General features: G+C 48.9%; 1 protein-coding gene across 2 annotated transcripts in view; it reads right to left on the reverse strand.

The window, feature by feature from the left end:
- Nucleotides 1-1821: 1821 nt before the first annotated feature.
- Nucleotides 1822-20993, reverse strand: part of NT5M (5',3'-nucleotidase, mitochondrial) — a 38655-nt gene continuing 19483 nt past the window's right edge. The window contains exons 4-5 of one of the 2 annotated variants that reach the window (XM_025362620.1): nt 4529-4643; nt 1822-2681 (exon numbers count right to left, since the gene is read on the reverse strand). In XM_025362620.1, the coding sequence (XP_025218405.1) occupies nt 2539-2681; nt 4529-4643 (258 nt within the window). In that variant the 3' untranslated portion in view covers nt 1822-2538. Of the gene's footprint in view, nt 2682-4510; nt 4644-20993 lie in introns of both variants that reach the window. The other variant, XM_025362619.1, reaches the window with a different exon arrangement.

The following is a 20993-nucleotide window of genomic DNA, read 5'->3' on the forward strand; positions in this document are numbered from 1 at the left end:
CACCTCAGGGTGAGTGATGATAACTGAGCAGAGAACAAATGCGGCAATTTGGAGCATGGAGTTCCTAAACTGACCTTTAAAACTGATGGCAATTATCAGTCTAAAAGAAAAGGTTTCGGAACAGTCCGTCTACTGAAGGATTCAGAGCACGTTATTCTTGCGGACGCTTGGTTGGGAGCTGATGGAGACTGCCCAGCCCTGCCCTCCCCTATACTCAACGAAGATCTCCTGGCTGGGGCAAGAGGCAGGAGGGAATGTCCCCCAATGGGGCCCCGCCAGGCCGTGCCCCACTCTTTGTGGACAAAAGGCCTCAGGGCCCCTCCACAGCTCCCTTGGGGTCAGTGAACACCAGTCTCAGTGACCTGGCCCAAACCCCTTCACCAAGTTGGCCCCCAGGCCCAGGGCTCTCCCTGGGCAGGAGAAGGGAGGGAAAAACCAGGATGCAGCTGAGAAAATCCAGACAGGATTGAGTGTCTGTCATCAGAAGGGCCCCCAGGATGGAAACAAGCCAAGTTGCTTTCTGCACCCCAAGTTATAGTCACAAATGTTTTCAGGGTGTGGCTGGCCCCAGGAGAGGGCTTGTGACTAGAGTCTTCTGAACCTTTCTGTGGGGCAGTCCCTCTCAGAACAGGGCGTGGAGCAGGTGGACAGGCCCTGCTGGGGACAAGAAAGAAGCCGCCCATCACTCATTCTCCTGCTTCATTAGGAGGGACTTTCAGGACCCCACAGGTGAGACCTCAGACGGCAGGAAGAGGCAGAGGGACTCAGGAGCAGCTGGGCAGCCAGCATCCCAGGGTCAGACTTCCTTCCAGAGCCATGTGGCAAGACAGCTAGGAATTCCTCCAACCACCACCCTGCCTGGACCAGATGGTTTCAGATCACATCATGCAACCCCAAATATATTCCTGGTCCTGCCTCTCCCCTTCAACCCAAAGAAAAATGTCAGTTCAGCGGGTGGGGGGGCGTGCAGTAGAGATCTGCCTTTGGCTAAGTCTAGAGTTCTTCCTCCTTAAGCTGGGGTGATGGGGCCTGGAGGGGTCCTCCCTCCCTAAGGTGGGTGATGGAGCCTAAGCTCCTGAGACTATAAGAACAGGAACATCAAAAAGCTCAGCCAACCTTGGGCCATGAATGCCTTCCCTTTGTCTTCCCTCCTACCTGACCCTGCCTCCAGGGCAGCCCAAAGCATCTCTGTCATATACGGCAGAGAGGCCTGCCAGGAGGGCCCCAGAGCTGGGGTGGATTAGGGGTGTGGGCAACCCATGTTCCCTTCAAGGGCCATGATGGGAGAGTGGTCAGAGCAGTAAGGGGAAGGGCATAAGGACAAGAAAGTCGTCCCAAAACCTCTCCAAAGGGTAGTGGGGAGGTGGCTGGTTCAAGTTGCCACTTCCCAGTGGGTCAAAAGGAACAGAAGCTGAGGCTGTAACACCCGCTTTCCCCCACAGGGCTCCTGTGACCCTAGAGAAACTTGGCCTTGGGAGAAGAGCAGAGGATGGGGGACCCTGCTCTGGGGCACTGGGGCAGGTGCGGGAAGGAGGCACTTGAGAAAGCAGCCGAGTGTCTGGAGCCCATCTCCTAAACCTCACCAACCAGAGCAGGTGGGTAGCCCAAGGAGACCACCACTAAGGCCCATCTCCTAAGCCTCACCAACCAGAGCGGGGAGATGCCCCAAGGAGACCACTGCTAGGGCCCACCCTGCGAGGTGCAGGCTGAAGTCATGCCTTCCTCTGCCTGTCTTCAGTGCAGTGGAACTGCCCCCTTACAAGACCTGAAGCTGGGTCCCAGGGGGGCAGACGCTAGAGGGTCTTGAGGCAGGCCACAGCCTTGAGCTACACACGTGAACAGCATTTATTTTTCATGCACTCAACACACGTTCAAGCCTATGGACTCTCTGCTGGGCCCTGAGCAGGGCCCTGGGAACAGAGGTGTGAGAAACCTCTGAGCTGGTCGAGGCCAGGGCCGGTATCGTCCCCCAGCACAGAGCCTGGTGGCCGCTGTCACCTAGTGAGTGTTTGCTGAATACAGAGAAGGTCGTGTGGGGTGAGCAGGTTGGGCAGGGCAGCTGGAATAAGGGGTGCTGCGGCTGAGACCATAAGCGGGGCTCAACCCCACCTGGAAGCACCTCAGTCGCCGGGTTCCCGTCCTCCTTACTGATGGCTGCAGACTCTGGGAACAGGGAACTCCCCTCTGCCTCAGAGAACTTGCCTAGGGAGTGGAGAGGGCCACCAGTCCCCTGAACAGTGGCCTCAACTCCTCCCTGTCCTGAGCCCCTGGGCTTCTGGTAGCTTGGAGCCTGCTGCCTGAGGTCAGGCTGAATGGCCTGGGACCACATGTCTATGTCCAAGCGCCCAGAGGGCCCAGCCCTGCCCTGTGATCAGGTTAAGGCCTGGCAGGGCTGGGGAAGGGAAGGGACATGCAGCAGGAGGTCATGGGGCCCAGGAGTCTGGGAGGGACCCCCAGAGCAGCGTACTGGCCCCACAGGCCCCGAGCTGGGAGCCCTGAGGTCAGAGCCCCACAGAGGAGCCCGAAGCACAGTCCAGCTCAGCAGGGCCGCTTGCTGTCCAGAATGGCCTTCCAGTCGTCCGCCCATGAGTGTAGCCTGCGGCGAGGGGGCTGCAGCTGCAGGTGCTGGTTGTGGCAGGCGGTGAAGAGGACATGCTCCCAGCTGGGGGTTGGCTCGGCCCCTGTGGGTGGGAAAGCAGCACTCAGCTCAGCAGTGGAGACCTGGAACGCAGCCACCTAGGGTGGAAATGTGGGTAATCCAGGCAGGCATCTGGCCTCACCGAAACTAGTTTCCTCTGTAAAGTGGTGACTGCACGCACACCTGCCTCGCAACGGGTGTGAGGATGGCACGAGATGCAGCAAGGAGGCCCTCAGTACGCGCAGCTAGCACTCAGTCAACAGGGACTGACTGTGCAGGCCGCCGTCACCACCAGCGCTGCCAAGAGACATGTGCCCCGCCATCCTGATGGCTTATACCACATGGTATTCCAACTTCCCTCTCCGTGCTCCGCCATCCTGATGGCTTACACCACACGGCGTTCCCCTGACTTCCCTCTCCGTGCCCCGCCATCCTGCTGGCCCACTGTGGGAAGGTCAGGTGGCACTAACTCTGTAGCTCACCAGCCGCTGACCACAGACCCCCTGCAGCCTTTCCAGGCCTCAATCCCTCGTGTCCACACTGGTGCTGCTGGTGAGATGCCACCCCTTTGGGTTATACACCCGCCCCCAGCTCCCTGTGGCTGGAGATGGAGGCCAAGTCAGCCTTTGGGCCCTGAAGGTCACTGCCCCCACAGGCCACTGTCTGCCCTGACTCTGGCAGGAATCCACGAGGCTGGGGAGGGTGGGGTGGGGTGGGATGGGTACAGCCATGGAATCCACCCTCTGGACACAGTGATGGAGGTGGGCATGTTTCCCAAGCCAGTGCTAAAACCATCAGGGGAAAAATAGAATGTATATTCCCACTGGGGTGTCCAAAAGACTAGACCTGAAACTACCGATGGCTACTAGGAGGATGTCGGGAAAGCAGGCCAGGGCAGAGCCAGGAGGCAAAGCAACAACACTCACGGGCAGTTTCAACGCCTAGACTTGGCTGGCCAAGGCCCTCCTCACCCCTCTTTTCAGTTAGGTAAACCCACACACTTCCCCTCTCCTGTGTTGTGTTGTGTTTTGTTTTCTTGAGACAGGGTCTTACTCTGTCACCCAGACTGGAATGCAGTGGTGCAATCACAGCTCACTGCAGCCTCTACCTCCCCAGCTCAGGTGATTTTCCCACCTCAGCCTCCAGAGTCACAGGGACGACAGGCATGCGCCACCACCACTGGCTAATTTTTGGGGGGGGTTTTTTCGTAGAGACAGGTAGTCTCACCAAGTTGCCCAAGCTGGTCTCCAACTCCTGGGCTCAAACAGTCCTTCCACTTCAGCCCCTGGAGTAGCTGGGACTGCAGGCAGGCACTACCATGCCCAGATAACTTCTGTATTTTTTTGCAGAAACAGGGTCTCGCTATGTTGGCCAGGCTGGTTTCACACTCCTGGGCTCAAGCCATCCACCCGCATCAGCCTCCCAAATTACAGGCGTGAGTCGCCACGCCCGTCTCCCTCTCCTTTCTACGGCAGTTCAAAGTTGACTGGCTTGTATGTTTTTTGGGAGGGGGGTCTTCTGTCCCAACCCACCTTCCCTGCAGGAGCTCTGCTGTGCCCTCTGGGTTTTGCTGCTAAAAACAAACATTTGGAGACCAGAGTTGAGTCCCCGTGTTACATGAGGAAAGCAAGGCTTTGATGCTGAAGGGACTTCCCCAAGGCCACCCCTCAAGTTAACCCTAGAGCTGGCACCCACTCCTCCCAGCTCCCAGGAGCACCAGGCCACAGCCCATACAGAGGGGCCTTGTTTTCCCGAAGGGGAGGGCTCAGTGCCTGGCAAACAGCTGAGGACTAAGTGGGGCAGGAAGCAGCTAAGTGCTCACTGGCCAGGAGAAGGCGGCCAAGGCTCGGGCCCTCCCCATATGCTCCTCACCTGCCGCAGGCCACTTGCCTGTGATGTCCGGCCGGTCGTCTATGAGAAGGTCAGCAGAGACCACGGTCTTGTCTCTGGTGAGCACAATCTGCTCCAGAAAGTCAGGGCCGAAGTGCTTCTCCACCCAGGCGTACTGGACGCGAGCAGGCGGGGGCGGGTAGTGAGAAGAAAGTGACATCAGACCTGGGAGCCAACCCAGAGCCAAGGGTAGGGGTCAGCCTAGACCTCAGCTAACAGGCAGGGAGGGACGGAAGCCTGACGCCAAAGCCCAGCGCCAGGCAGTCAGTGCTGGGAGGGAGTCCAGCCCAGGACGCCGGCACTGAGGGAGCACGCATGGCTGGTCCACACCCCAGTAGCTAGAAAGCAGCAGAGTCATGACAAACGCAGCCCTGTCCCCCCTTCACACCCAGCGAACACTGCACAGCACAACCCAAACACAGGGGGCAGAGGACGGCCATGTCTGCCACCCCCACCACCTGCTGGGCCACTGCCACCTCCTGCCCCACATGCATGCGGGCAGTGCGTTCTGTTAGGCACTGAACAAAGAAAACCAAGACGAAAAGCAGCTCCTACCCTCAGGGAGCTTACAGCTGAGGAGACAGCGGTCAAGGCCCTCTTAAACAATGAGTTACATAACACCTGGGACAGGCCTACAAAGAAGCCACAGGCTGCCCAAGGAAGACTTTCTTCAGGGCGCGCAAGCTGACCACAGGGGCACTCCTAGCACACAGCGCATTCCAGGCGCTGACGGAAATGGGGTGGGGTGTGTCTGGGCCAACGGATAGCAAGCTGGGGTGCTGGTACTCCCCAGGGGCGGGGAGCAGACCGGGGCCTGGCAAGCCACCGGCACCCTGTCGCCACTGGTGGGCTCTCTGCATCTTTTCCCTTTTCCTCGATTCCCTGGGGAAATTGACTTTTTCCTATAGGGTAGCAGGTCCTGGCTGCTCTCACCACCCCAGTGCAGCCAGGGGTGGGCGCGGCCTAAGCATGGCACCTGCTCTGGCCCATGGGCCCCAGGCACCCTGACTGAGCCCTGCCCAGCTCCAGGCTGTCTCTACAGCCGCCCAGATTCCAACACCCTTGTTGATTTCTGACACTGGCAACCAACACCTTAACTCACAGACCCTGTTACAACTACAGACATTAACCAGCAGCAGATTTTAAGCAGAGGACAGGCAGGACCGGATGCACTTTTTCCCAAAGCTCCTCTGGTTCCTGCATAAACAAACAGAAACACTGAGTGGCCCAGGCTGTGCAGGGAGCTCTGTGCATCAGCTGCCAACCTGGGGCAGAGCCCGGGCAGGTCCTCGCCCTCTCAGGGACTCCGTTTTTCCCTGTATATGACAAGGGGATGGGACATGGGTGCCTTGGGGTGGCTTTCTTCCAGTTGGAGGTTGCTTCAGGAGCCCCACTTCACGAAGGCAGACACTGCATGACCTTCTGCAACTGGCCAGCACACAGGACATTAGACAAGGGCTGGATGTGCCGAGCAGACCAGCCCTACGGCTGTCCCAGCGCCGCCTTTCCCTGTGGCCACCTCGCTTACCGCGCCCACCCACAGCGACCTCCTCTCAGCGCTTGACCGTATTATGCTTTTTCCTGCTCAGAGCCTCACATGTGCCATTTCCTCTGACTGGAACATTCCTTCATGGACATGTGTGTGCACACATGCACACACGAGAGAACACGTGCACACACACACATGTACACAGGGCCCTTCTCCTAGCCCAGTGAGTACCTATCCTTCTAAAGCTGTCACCTCCTCAGCCTTCCCACTCTAATTGTCCTTCCTAGCAATGTCACAGTTGGAGCTATACATCTCTATAACTTACTTCACATCTGCCCCACAGGACTGTAAGTTGCTTGTGAAGGCTGGATGCGGGGCAAGAGCCTGGGGCTAATGTTTTTAGCAGAACTACTCCACAGGCACGCAGCGTCCGTCATCGTATCTAAGCCTCACAGCAACCTTCCAGGTAGCCAAACTTTCCTTACTCGTGGAGTAATTTAGCCAATATTGCATGACGTACAGTTCCAGGAACCAGAGAGACGACGGTCAACAGGAGACCTATGGAATGCACATAGCAGGAGGAGGCACACAGGCCACAGACAACCCCAGCCGGGGGGCAAGGGCTCTGCAGTCAGCACAGAGCTCCAGCCTCACACAGAGGCCTCACTATAAAGGCGGCATCTGCTCTGGAGCCGACTGACAAGGTGGCTGGCTCTCCGTAGGTTGGCAAGAACATTCCAGGCAGAGGAACAACAAACACTGATGTTCCAAGGCAGGCTGGTGCTCAGGTGTTTGAGGAATGGGGAAAACCCTGGAGTGAGGCTGGAACATGGAAAATCTGGGAGTGTAGGAAGAGAAGGGTCAGGTTTTGTTTTTTTTAATTTCCACTGCACTGTGACCAATGCTTTTATAAGATATGAAATCAAATCATGTGCCTGAACACTGCATCACTGTCAAATTGCCATGAACGTTTCCAATCACAAGCACTGAGTTTCTGTGTTTCATCTTGGACTGGCGCCAGTCTGCAGACAACATACGGAGCTGCTCTGCAGAAACGGTTTGCGTGGGAAAATGATGCACCATGACAGTGGTGACGAGATCCCGTACAGATGAAGAAACAGAGGCTCAGAGAGGGTTGGTGACTTCCCAGGGGTCACACAAGTGGCAAAACAAAGTGGGCTGTTTGTATTGAGTTGTGAGAGTAGTTTATGTATTCTAGAAAAGAGTCCTTTATCAGACAATGCATTTTGCAAATATTTTTTCATGATCTGTGATTTGTCTTTTCATTTCTGAACAGTACCTTTTGAAGAGCAGAAGTTTTATACTTTTAACTTTTACATGTATATATGTATTTATATGTATTTAACCCATTTGGGGCTTTTTTTTTTTCGTTTTTTGAGACAGAGTCTTGCTCTGTTCCCCAGGCTGGAGTGCAATGGCGTGATCTTGGCTCACTGCAACTTTCACCTGCCGGGTTCAAGTGATTGTCCTGCCTCAGCCTCCCAAGTAGCTGGGATCACAAGCATCCGCCACCACGCCCAGCTAAATTTTTGTATTTTTAGTAGAGACAGGGTTTCACCATGTTGGCCAGGCTGGTCTCAAACTCCTGACTTATGATCTGTCCACCTCGGCCTCCCAAAGTGCTGGGATTACAGGTGTGAACCACTGTACCCGGCCAGGGTTAAATTTTATATATGGTAAGAGGTAAAAATAGAAGAGGGCATGGGGTTCCCCCTGAGCCTCCTGGAGCCCAGCCATGAGCACTTATGTGGCCACTGCTCATAGATACCACCAGCTTCTCATGTGAGTATCTCTATCCCTCAGCAGGTTGCCCAGTCCCTGTGTGGTGACACAGGGATGAGAACAGCATCTACCTCGTGGGGATTTAGTGGAAAATTGTGCATCAAAGTCTCAGTACTGCACCTGTCACACAGAAAGTCTTCAGAAAAAGGATTCTAGCTTTTTGTCTTACCCTCAAAATTAGGCCCTAAGTCTCCCCTCTTGCCCCTGTGGTTCTGATACATGTGAGCTGGGGACCTTGGGCCAGCCAGTGACTTCCACTGTTAGATCAGTTTCCTCACAGTGTCGCTGGTATGATGAAATAAAACACTGTGAGGACACCTGGAGTAATGCCTGTTACAGATGTTACTAAATAAATATAATTATTATAACTAGACTTTCATAGCCCCAAATTGTCTACATAAAGCAAGTAGAACTATTAATTTGGCAAAGTAACAGGATAAGGTCAATATACAAAAATCACATGTATTTTTGGAATAAAACTAGAAATCAATAAGAGGAATTTTGGAAACTATACAAACACACAGACATTAAACAACATGCTCCTGAATGAAGTGGGTCAATGAAGAAATGAAGGAAACTGAAAAACTTATTGAAACACATGATAATGGAAGCACAACATACCAAAACCTATGGGATGCAGCAAAAGCAGTACTAACGCCTGTAATCCCAGCACTTTGGGAGGCCGAGGCGGGCGGATCAGGAGGTCAGGAGATCGAGACCATCCTGGCTAACATGGTGAAACCCCGTCTCTACTAAAAATGCAAAAAATTAGCCGGGCGAAGCGGCGGGCGCCTGTAGTCCCAGCTACTCGGGAGGCTGAGGCAGGAGAATGGCGTGAACCCGGGAGGCGGAGCTTGCAGTGAGCCGAGATCGCGCCACTGCACTCCAGCCTGGGCGACTAAGCGAGACTCTGTCTCAAAAAAAAAAAAAAAAAAAAAAAAAAAGGGAAGTTTATAGCTATAAGTGCCACATCAGAAAAGAAGAAAATGCTTTTGTGGGGGCCTGAATTCTAAAAAAATAAAAAAAGAAGAAGAAAAACTTCAAGTAAACAACCTAATGATGCATCCTAAAGAACAGAAAAGCAAGAGCAGGCCAGGCGTGGTGGCTCACGCCTGTGATCCCAGCACTTTGAGAGGCAGGCAGATCACAAGGTCAGGAGATCAAGACCAGCCTGGCCAACATGGTGAAACCCCATCTCTACTAAAAATACAAAAATTAGCTGGGCGTGGTGGCGGGCACCTGTAGTCCCAGCTACTTGAGAGGCTTAGGCAGGAGAATGGCTTGAACCCAGGAGGCAGAGGTTGCAGTGAGCTGAGATTGGGCTACTGCACTCCAGCCTGGGTGACAGAGCAAGGCTCTGTCTCAAAAAAAAAAAAAGAAAAGAAAAGCAAAGAAAAGAAAAGAAATAACAAAAACCAGAGCAGAAATAAATGAATATGAAATATAAAAAAATACAAAAATTGGTTTTGTGAAAAGAAACAAAAAGTTGGTTTTTTGGAAAGCTAAACAAAATGACAAACCTTTAGCCAAACTAAGAAAAAAAGAGAGAAGACCCAAATAAGTAAAATCAGAGATGACAAAGGAAACATTACAACTGATATTACAGAAATTTAAAGGATCATTGATGGCTACGATGAGCAACTACATGCCAATACATTAGAAAATCTAGAAGAAATGCACAAATTCCTAGACACATGCAATCTACCAGGATTGAACCATGAGCAAATCCAAAACAAACAGACCAATAACAAGTAACAAAAATTGAAGCCATAAGAAAAGTCTCCCAGCAAAGAAAAGGCTGAGACCCAATGGCTTCACTGCTGAATTCTACCACTTACAAAACTAACACCAATCCTACTTAAACTACTCAGAAATATAGAGAAGGAAGGAATACTTCCAAACTCATTCTATGAGGCCAGTATCACCGTGATACCAAAATCAGACACAAACACATCAAAAAAAAAAAAAAAGAGAAAACTGTAGGCCAGTATCACTGATAAATATTGATGCAAAAATCCTCAATAAAATATTAGCAAATTGAATTCAATAACACATTAAAAAAAGATCATCTGGCATGACCAAGGGGAATTTATCCCAGGGATGCAAGGATAGTTCAGCAAATGCAAATCAATTAATGTGATATATCATATCAACAGAATGAAGGACAAAAAACATATGATTATTTCAATTGGTGCTGAAAAGGTATTTGATAAAATTCAATATCCTTTCATGATAAAAACCCTTGGCTGGGCGCGGTGGCTCACGCCTGTAATCCCAGAACTTTGGGAGGCTAAGGCAGACGGATCACGAGGTCAGGAGACCGAGACCATCCTGCCTAACACCGTGAAATCCCACCTCTACTAAAAATACAAAACATTAGCCAGGTGTGGAAGCACGTGCCTGTAGTCCCAGCTACCAGGGAGGCTGAGGCAGGAGAATGGCTTAAACCCAGAAGGCGGAGCTTGCAGTGAGCGGAGATGGTGCCGCTGCACTCCAGTCTGGGTGATAGAGCATGACTCCGTCTCAAAAAAAAAAAAACCCTCAAAAACCTGGGTATGGAAGGAACATACCTCAACATAATAAAAGCCATATATGACAGACCTATATATGGCTAGTATCATACTGAATGGGGAAAGATGGAAAGCGTTTCCTCTAAGACCAGGAACATGACAAGAATGCCTGCTTTCACCACTATGATTCAACACAGTTCTGGAAGTCAGCTGGAGCAATCAGACAAGAGAAAGAAATAAAGGGCATCCAAATTCGAAAGGAAGAACTCAAATTATCCTTGTTTGCAGATGACATGATCTTATACTTGGAAAAATCTAAAGACTCCACCAAAAAACTACTAGAACGGATAAAGTCAGCAAAGTTGCAGGATACAAAATCTGAAAAAAACAACAATCTGAAAAAAAATTAAGAAAGGAATCCCATTTAAAATAGCTACAAAATAAAATAAAATACCTAAGAATTAACCCAAGTGAAAGAGCTCTACAATGTAAACTATGAAACATTATACAAGAAATTGAAGACACAAAAAGTGGAAATATATTCATTCCATGTCCATGGATTAGAAGAATAAATGCAGTTAAAATGTTCATACTACCCAAAGCAATCTACAGATTTAATGCAATCCCCATTAAAATACTAATGACATTCTTCACAGAAATAGAAAAAACAACCCTAAAATTTGTGTAGAACCACAAAAATTCCAGAATAGCCAGAGCTATCCTAAGCGAAAGGAACAAAACTGGAAAAATCCCATTATCTGACTTTAAATTATACTGCAAAGCTACAGTATCCCAAATGGCATATTACTGGCATAAAAACACACATAGATCAGTGGATAAGAATACAGAACGAGGCCAGGTGTGGTGGCTCATGCCTGCAATCCCAGCGCTTTGGGAGGCTGAGGCAGGCGGATAGCCTGAGTCGGTCAGGAGTTCAAGACCAGCCTGGCTAACATGGTGAAATCCTGTCTACTAAAAATACAAAAATTAGCTGGGCATGGTGGCATACACCTATAGTCCCAGCTACTCCAGAGGCTGAGGCAGGAGAATCGCTTGAACCCGGGAGGCAGAGGTTGCAGTGAGCTGAGATGGTGCCACTGCATTCCAGCCTGGGCGACAGAGTAAGACTGGGTATGGAAGGAACATACCTCAACATAAAAAAAAAAAAAAGAATACAGAACCCACAGATAAATCCATATATCTACCATGAACTCACTTTTGACAAAGGTGCCAAGAACATACATTGGGGAAAGGACAGTCTCTTCAATAAATGGCACTGGAAAACTGGATATCCATATGCAAAAGAATGAAACTAGACCCCTATCTCTTTCCATATACAAAAACTACTAAAAGAAAACATTGGGGAAACTCTCCAGGACCTTGGTCTGGATGAAGATTTCTTGAGTAGTACCCCAAAAGCACAGGCGACCAAAGCAAACACGGACAAATGGGATCACATCCAGTTAAAAAGCTTCTGCACAGCAAAGGATACAGTCAGCAAAGTGAAGAGACAACTCACAGAATGGGAGAAAGTATTTGCAAACTATCCATCTGACAAGGGATTAATAACCAGAATATATAAGGAGCTCAAACAATTCTATGGGAAAAAAAATCTAATAATCTGATTTTAAAATGGGCAGAAAATCTGAATAGACATTTCTCAAAAGAGGACACATGGTGGCTGGCTGTGATGGTTCACGCCTATAATCCCAGCACTTTGGGAGGCTGAGGAGGGTGGATCAAGAGGTCAGAAGTTCAAAACCAGCCTAATCAACATGATGAAACCCCATCTCTACTAAAAATACAAAAATTAGCCAGGTGTGGTGGTACACGTCTGTAGTCCCAGGTACTCAGGTGGCTGAGGCAGGAGAATCACCTGAACTCGGGAGGCGGAGGTTGCAGTGAGTAGAGATCATATCACTGCACTCAAGCCTGGGCGACAGAGTGAGACTCCGTCTCAAAAAAAAAAAAAAATGAGAGCCTGTCATTGGCAACAACATGGATGGCACTGGAGGTCATTATGTTAAGTGAAATAAGCCAGGCACAGAAAGAGCTATATATGTTCTCACTTACCTATGGGAGCTAAAAATTAAAACAATAGAATTCATGGACAGAGTAGGAGGATGGTTAGTAGAGGCTGGGAAGGGGAGTGGAGGAGTATTTAGAGGGGAAGTGGAAAGGGTTAATGGGTACAAAAAAACAGAAAGAATGAATAAGACCTAGTATTCGCTAGCACAACAGGGTGACTATAGTCAAAAATAATTTAATTGTTTATGGCCAGGCGTGGTGGCTCACGCCTGTAATCCCAGCACCTTGGGAGGCCAAGGCAGGTGGATCACCTGAGGTCAGGAGCTCGAGATCAGCCCGGCCAACACAGCAAAACCTCATCTCTAATAAAAGTACAAAAATAAGCCAGGCGTAGTGGCACGTGCCTGTGGTTCCAGCTACTTGGGAGGCTGAGGCAGAACTGCTTGAACCGAGGAGGCAGAAGTTGCAGTGAGCAGAGATCATGCCACTGCACTCCAGCCTGAGCGACAGAGCTAGACTCCATCTCAAAAAAAAAAAAAAAAAAAAAAATTTATTTTAAAACAACTAAGAATATAACTGGACTGTCTATAACACAAAGGACTGAATGTTTGAGGTGATGGATACCCCATCTGCCCTGATGTGTTTGTTACATGTTGCATGCCTGTATCCAAACATCTAATGTACCTCATAAATATACATACCTACTATGTACCCACAAAAATTACAAATTAAAATTTAAAAATCACTTGTATTCCAAAAATTAGCCGGGCGTGGTGGTGGTGGGCACCTGTAGTCCCAGCTACTTGGGAGGCTGAGGCAGGAGAATGGCGTGAACCCGGGAGGTGGAGCTTGCAGTGAGCCGAGATCGTGCCACTGCACTCCAGCCTGGGCGACAGAGTGAGACCCCGTCTCCAAAAAAAAAAAAAAAAAAACACTTGTATTCTATACATTTGGATATTGCAATTAAACAAAGTTTATAATAGCATTAAAAATGAAATAAGCTTAACTGTACACTTGATAAATTTTATCATGTGTATTTACCACTATAAAATATTAAAAATCATTTTTATAAAGATAGTCTCTACGCCAAAAAAAAAACCACACCATGACATACAGACAAAGTTAACACAACATGTGCAAGACTGGTACACTGAAAGCCACAAAACATTGCTAAGATAAAGGTAGCCTACATAAACAAGGATGTGTGTGTGCCTGTGGATCAGAAGAGCCAATATTGTTAAGCTTTCTAGCTACAATGCACTTGGAATCAAATTCTCACCAGCTTCTTTGTAGAAACTGACAAGCTTGTTCTAAACATTCTATAGAAATGCAAAGGCCCCAGAATAGCCAAAACAATTTTTAAAATGAAGAGTAATTTTGGAAAACTCACGCTGCTTTCAAAAGTTGCTATAAAACTACAGTGGCCAGGCACAGTGGCTCAGGTCTATAATCCCAGCACTTTGGGAGGCCGAAGTGGGCAGATCGTGAGGTCAGGAGATCAAGACCATCCTGGCCAACATGGTGAAACCCCATCTCAACTAAAAATACAAAAACTAGCTGGGTGTGGTGGCGCGTACCTGTAATTCCAGCTACTCGGGAGGCTGGGGCATGAGAATCACTTGAACCCAGGAGGAAGAGGTTGCACTGAGCTGAGATCACACTACTGCACTCCAGCCTGATGACAGAGGAGACTCCATCTCAAAAAAAAAAAAAAAAAAAAAAAAAAAACTACAGTAACTGAGACAGTGTGGTATTTACATTAGGTGGGACACTTAGATCAGAAAAGCAGGATACATTCCAGAAATGGACCCCAGGCTACAACACTTCAGTGAGAAAAGGTGGCCTCTCCAACAGAGGCACAACTGGATCTATCTGCAAAAAAAAACCCCTCTATTTTCACCTCCTACCATATATGATAATTAACTCAAAAGGAGCCAGGTACGGTGGCTCACGCTTGTTGTAATCCCAATACCTTGGGAGGCCAAGGCAGGTGGATCACCTGAGGTCAGGAGTTCGACACCACCCTGGCCAACATGGTGAAACCCAATCTCAACTAAAATTACAAAAAAATTAGCTGGGCATGGTGGTGGGTGCCTGTAATCCTAGCTACTTGGGAGGCTGAGGCAGGAGAATGGCTTGAACCCGGGAGGCGGAGCTTGCAGTGAGCCAAGATCACACCGTTGCACTCCAGCCTGGGCCACAGAGTGAAATTCCGTCCCAAAAAAAAAAAAAAAAAAAAGGATCATAACCTAAAAGTATAAAACTTATCCTCTTCTAAAGACTCTGTTGAGAAAACTCACCTGTAATCTCAGCACTTTGGGAAGCTGAGGCAGGAGGATTGCTTGAGTCCAGGGGCTCAAGACCAGCTTGGGCAACATAGCAAGACCCCATCTCTAAAAAAAAAAAATTGTTTTAAAAATTAGCTGGGCATGGTGGCACACACCTATAGTCCCAACTAGTGAGGAGGCTAAGGTGGGAGGATCACTTCAGCCCAGGGGGTCACAGCTGCAGTGAGGCGTGATCATGCCATTGTGAAGTGACAGAGCAAAACTCTGTCTCTCAAAAAAGAAAAACAAAAAGAAAAAGAAAATTAAAATACAAATCACAGACTGGGATAAAATATTTGTAAAACACATTATCTGATAAAGAACTTGTTTCTAGCATATCTAAAGAACTCTCACAACTCACAAACAACTCAATGAGAAACTAGGCAAAAGGCTTGAACATTTCGTTACAGAAAATATATGAAGGGCTACTTGCTTAAAAAGATGTTCAATATCATTAATCAAGGAAATGCAAAGTAAAACAACAAGACACTGCTACATGCCTATGAGAATGGCCAAAATCCCGAGCCCCGACAATACCAAATGCTGGCAAGGATACGGAGCAAGAGGGACTCTCATTCGCTGTGGATTTTTTTTTAAGACCCTTTATTTTTTAGAGCAATTTTAGGTTTACAGCAAAATTGAGCAGAGGTACAGAGTTCCCACATACCCTCTGCTCCCACACAACGCACAGCCTCCCCAGTCATCAACACCACAGAACGCAGGATACCGGGAGTGAACCGTGACGTAAACTATGGGCTCTGAGTGACCATGGTGCATTGAGGTAGGTTCATCAGCTATAATCATGTGCACACTGACACGGGTGGGGGTGTTGTGCCTTCAGCTCAGATTTGCCTGACAAGGGTAGGCTTGGACAAGGAATTGCCTGTTAAGTTTATCAGCAGCTATTTGGAAGAAGGGCTATTTATCACCTGATCACCATTTTGGTTCCTGAAAGCTCTGGGGAGAAAATAGTTCAGCCCAGATGAATGTAAAGGTATCCAAGCATAAAGCGGTGCTGTGGTTCTAAACCAGAATCAGGAAAAATGCCTGCCATGGAACCTAAAACTACATGTAGCTAAAGAATTACTGGCAGGACTCCCAGGGGAGGCCCTCTCTCCAAGACCTAGGAGTGCAGGCAGGAAGTCTATGAACCACCTCGAGAGCAGAGTTCAGTGATTACCAATAAGACACAGGAGTAAAGGGGGATGCTGGCAGAGGACAGTGCTGGAAAAGATCAGAGGGGCAGATGGCTGGCAGCTCTCGACCCCACCTCCTTGCCTTTCCTGTGCCATGTGGCTCACAGGCCCACGACCAAATGCACACATCAGAAATAGAGATCTATGAGCTAGACACGGTCCCTGGCAGGCAAAATGTTGGAAGGGACAGAGTCCTGCTCCACTCAGCTGAGCAGATCCAAGATAGGCCTTAAATCAAGGAGGGTGGGGTATGCAGGTATGGGAGGTGGGTGAATGACACTCTTAGAAAAATAATACCATAGGCCGGGCGCGGTGGCTCACACCTGTAATCTCAGCACTTTGGGAGGCCGAGGTGGGCGGATCATGAGGTCAGGAGATAGAGACCATCCTGGCTAACATGCTGAAACCCCATCTCTACTAAAAATGCAAAAAAATTAGCCCAGCGTGGTGGCAGGCGCCTGTAGTCCAAGCTACTCGGGAGGCTGAGACAAGAGAATGGCATGAACCCAGGAGGGAGAGCTTGCAGTGAGCCGAGATTGCGCAACTGCACTCCAGCCTGGGCGACAGAGAGAGACTCCATCTAAAAAAAAAAAAAAAGAAGAAGAAAAAGAAAAAGAATACCATAAAACTGGAGGTTTTCAGAATGAATGGCTTGATCTAGGACACTTGAAAGGTATTATGACCAGGCACGATGGCTCAGGAGTTAGAGGCTGCAGTGAGCTATGATCATTCTACTACAATCCAGTCTGGGCAATAGAGCGAGACCCTGTCTTTAAAAAAAAAAAAATTACATAAATAAATAAAGGGATCATGCACTTTTGTCTACAATCCCTATTACAATGATAAAATGGCCAGATCTAACTAGGAGTGAGTTAGTTTGGGAATTATTAGCCATCTGAACAGCCAATTTTATTTTTTTTTTGGAACTGTAATTCACATACCATAAAATTCACCAATTTAAAGTGTACAATTCAATTGTCTTTCGTGTGTTGACAATGTTACGCAGTCATTACCACTATCTAAATTCCAGAATGTTTCCATCACCCCTAAAAGAAACCCCATGCCAATTAGCATTTTTGGTAATTTTTGAATAGACTATTTTACAAATAAACACTGGTATGGGACAGAAACACGCCAAGAAACACCATGAGACCCACTGGGGTTCAGGAGCTCCAGGGAAAGCTCCTGAATGCTGGCAGTGTGGCCTCCATGCCACCCCCAAAAGAACCTAGGGTTTCTTTACGTGCCAAGAGAAAGTGCCAAGCCTTTTAGCATAAGTCCTACAGGGAGTAACTGGAAAATGTACTGGGAGCAACTGGAAATTCAATGTAAAATATGCAAAGCCAGGCGCAGTGGCTCACGCCTATAATCCTAGCACTTTGGGAGGCTGAGGCAGGCGGATTGCCTGAGCTCAGGAGTTCGAGACTAACCTGGGCAACATGATGAAACCCCATCTCTACTAAAATACAAACAATTAGCCGGGTGTGGTAGCACGCACCTGCAGGCCCAGCTACTCGGGAGGCTGAGGCAGGAGAATTGCTAGAACCCGGGAGGCAGAGGTTGCAGTGAGCCGAGATTGCACCACTGCACTCCAGCCTGGATGACAAAGCGAGACCCTGTCTCCAAAAAAAAAAAACAAATATAATTCATTATCTTAAGTTAAAATATATATATATATATATATGGTCTATGTTGGCCAGGCATGGTGGCTCATAACTGTAATCCCAGCACTTTGAGGGGCTGAGGCGGATGGATCACCTGTGGTCAGGAGTTCGAGACCAGCCTGGCCAATGTGGCCAATGTGGTGAAACCTCGTCTCTACGAAAAACACAAAAATTAGCCAGGCATGGTGGCAGGTGCCTGTAATCCCAGCTAGTCAGGAGGTTGAAGCAGGGGAATCACTTGAACCCAGGAGGCCGAAGTTGCAGAGAGCTGAGATCATGCCATTGCATTCCAGCCTGGGCAAAAAGAGCAAAATTCTATCTTTAAAAAAAAAAAAAGTCTACATTTTTACATTTTTATTTCAGGTTAGAGGAAGAGGTTCAATTAAGGAGTGGGTTTTTGTTTTGTTTTTGTTTTTGTTTTTTGAGAAAGGGACTTACTCCCAGGCTCAAGCAATCCTCCCACCTCAGCTTCCTAAAATGCTGCAACTACAGGCACACATCAGCATGCCCGGCTAATTTTTTTTTTAGTAGAGATGGGGGGGGTCTCACCATGTTGCCCAGGCTGGTCTCGAACTCCTGGGTTCAAGTGATCCTCCTGCCTCAGCCTCCCAAAGTGGTGGGATTACAAGTGTGAGCCACTGTACCCGGCCTGAAGGGGGAATTTTTGACATTTATTCTAAAAATCAGTGCCGAATCGGGCAGACATATCATCTGGAAACCAGACTTCGAATCAGAAGAGCACAAACCCCTTCGCACCCAAGCCCCTCCCTTAATTTGGCTTGTGATTACTCCCCTTGTTGAACTGGAAAATCTCAGAGTAAAATGTCATGCCTGTGCATGAAGAACCTGACATGGATTTTCAAATCTCTCTGCGGGGTGAAAAGGTACAGGTCATGCTGCTTAAGTTCCGAGTCAGGGAGTCCGAGAAGAGACAGCAAGGCTGAGGAGCAGAGCCCGGTCTCTGAAGTCCGACTCCCCACTTTCTGGCCACTGACCCTGTGCTTCACCTCTCTGTGCCTCAGTCTGCCCATCCGTAGAACAGGGATGATAAAAACACATATTTTGTAGGGCTACTATGAAGGCTAAATGGATCACTACAGGGAAAGCCCTTGGAGATGTATACTACCAACTTGGCTACTGTTAACTATTACTGAGTGATTTGGGTTCAGAATGTTGGGAAACCTTCTTTCCAGCCAGAAAGAAGGTTCTGGCAACCTGAATGTAACCCAACTCAACTCCCTCTGTGTGGTGATAAAGCGAGACACCTCATAGCAGTCAGGTTTCCATCCTCTGACTGGGTCTTGAAAGAAAATCAACCAAGGAGAAAAGTTTCCACTTCTGGCAACAAAGGCTGATCCTATTTGTGGACAGGAGCTGGGGAAGGAACTGTGAGTGCTCTGGGGCCTGAGCCTAGACCAGGGCTACCGTGGAGGAGACCTCTGTCCTGTGCAGACATATCCTGAGACCCACCTCCAGCCCTTCCTTGCCTCCCCCAGGCATGGAGCAGAGAAACCATTAATACCTGCCCACCCTCAGCCAGGGAAGAAGTACCAGTCTATAGGGGTGGGAGAGGCATGAACGGTGGGCGAGGGGGTGCTCGGGGCAACCTTCACCTTACTCACTTCTCACCCACACTTCTCCCTTTGTCTTAGTTGTAGGGTTAAAGGTGGTGGTGTGGCTAAACCATGAGGACAGCTGAGAGATTTGGATAAACTAATCCATTTCACCTGGCCCAACTCCACTCCCAACCAGCCCCTGTAGCCACCAGCCAACTAAATTCACCTCGAATTCCTCAGATCTGCTGCGCACTTTACTGTCTTCGTGTGTTTGTTCAACGGCCTGCTTCCTCTATTGACTGACCCTATGTGGCCCAGCCTAGACCCCGGCAGGAGGAAAGGACCCTGCCCACGGTGGGTACAGTGGAAATGAATACAAGTTTCTATGTGATATATACCCGAACCCTACCTTTCCTCGCATGACCCAGGAATTGTATTTCTTGGAATTCACCCTAAGAACATGACCATACAGAGGCTTACTCACAAGACGTCTTCAGCTATTAACAATATCATGTTTCTGGCCGGGCACGCTGGCTCACATCTGTAATCCCTGCACTTTGGGAGACCGAGGCGGGCAGACTACTTTGAGACTAGGAGTTTGAGACCAGCCTGGCCGATATGGCGAAACCCCATCTCTATTAAAAATACAAAAAATTGGCCAGGCGTGGTGGCTCATGCCTGTAATCCCAACATTTGGGAGACCAAGGCGGGCGGATCACAAGGTCAGGAGTTTGAGACCAGACTGACCAACATGGCGAAACCCCGTCTCTACTAAAAATACAAAAGTTAGCTGGTCATGGTGGCACGCACCTGTAATCCCAGCTACTCAGGAGGCTGGGGCAGGATAATCACTTGAACCCGGGAGGTGGAGGTTGAAGTGAGCTGAGATCACGTCACTGCACTCCAGCCTGGGCGACAGGGCGGGACTCTGTCTCAACAAAACAAAACAAAATACAAAAAATTAGCCAGGCATGGTGACACACACTTGTCATCCCAGCTGCCTGGGAGGCTGAGGCACAAGAATCACTTAAACCCAGGAGGCAGAGGTTGCAGTGAACCAACTTCAGCACTGCACTTCAGCCTGGGCCACAGAGCTGGACCCTGTCTCAAAAAAAAAAAAAAACTCATGTTTCTGAAGAATGTTTGATGACAGAAAAAGGCTAAAAATATATTAATAAGCAGAAAAGGATAACTATATTGGATGAAAGCTTTGTTAAAATCTGTGTATTATATTTAATACACATCAAAGAAAAACGAGGGCTGGGTGCGGTAGCTCACCTGTGATCCTAGCACTCTGGGAGGCCAAGGTGGGTGGATCACGAGGTCAGGAGCTCGAGACCAGCCTGGCCAACATGATGAAACCCTGTTTCTACTAAAAATACAAAAAAAAGTAGCCAGGTGTGGTGGCGCGTACCTGTAATCCCAACTACTCAGGAGGCTGAGGCAGGAGAATTGCTTGAACTTGGGAGGCAGATGTTGTAGTGAGTTGAGCTCACGCCACTGCACTCCAGCCTGGGTGACAGAGCGAGACCCTGTCTCCCCGACTCCCTCCCAAAAAACTAGAAAGAAACAGATCAAAGTGCTAAGAGCATCTCTCTCCAGGTGGTGGGATTGTAGATGTGGATTCTTGTTGCCTTTGCTCTTTCGTTTAGTTTGATCAGGACATCCACCATCAGTGTGCCCCTTCTTCTGGCAACAGCACCTCAACTCCTCTGGGAAGCCACACCTCTGCCACCAGCTGCAGCCTTTTAGGACAGTCCATCAGGGCGCCCAGGGCTGGGTGTGGGACCCAAGCTCGCTGAATGGGCCTCCCTCTCCTGGGGACTAGGAATCTTGGGCAATGAAACCCAAGGATGGAAAAAGGGTGCTCCAGCATCTTGGGCTGTTTGCTG

This window comes from Theropithecus gelada, chromosome 16 (genome assembly GCF_003255815.1).
Source record: "Theropithecus gelada isolate Dixy chromosome 16, Tgel_1.0, whole genome shotgun sequence".
In the NCBI taxonomy this organism is placed as follows: Eukaryota; Metazoa; Chordata; class Mammalia; order Primates; family Cercopithecidae; genus Theropithecus; species Theropithecus gelada.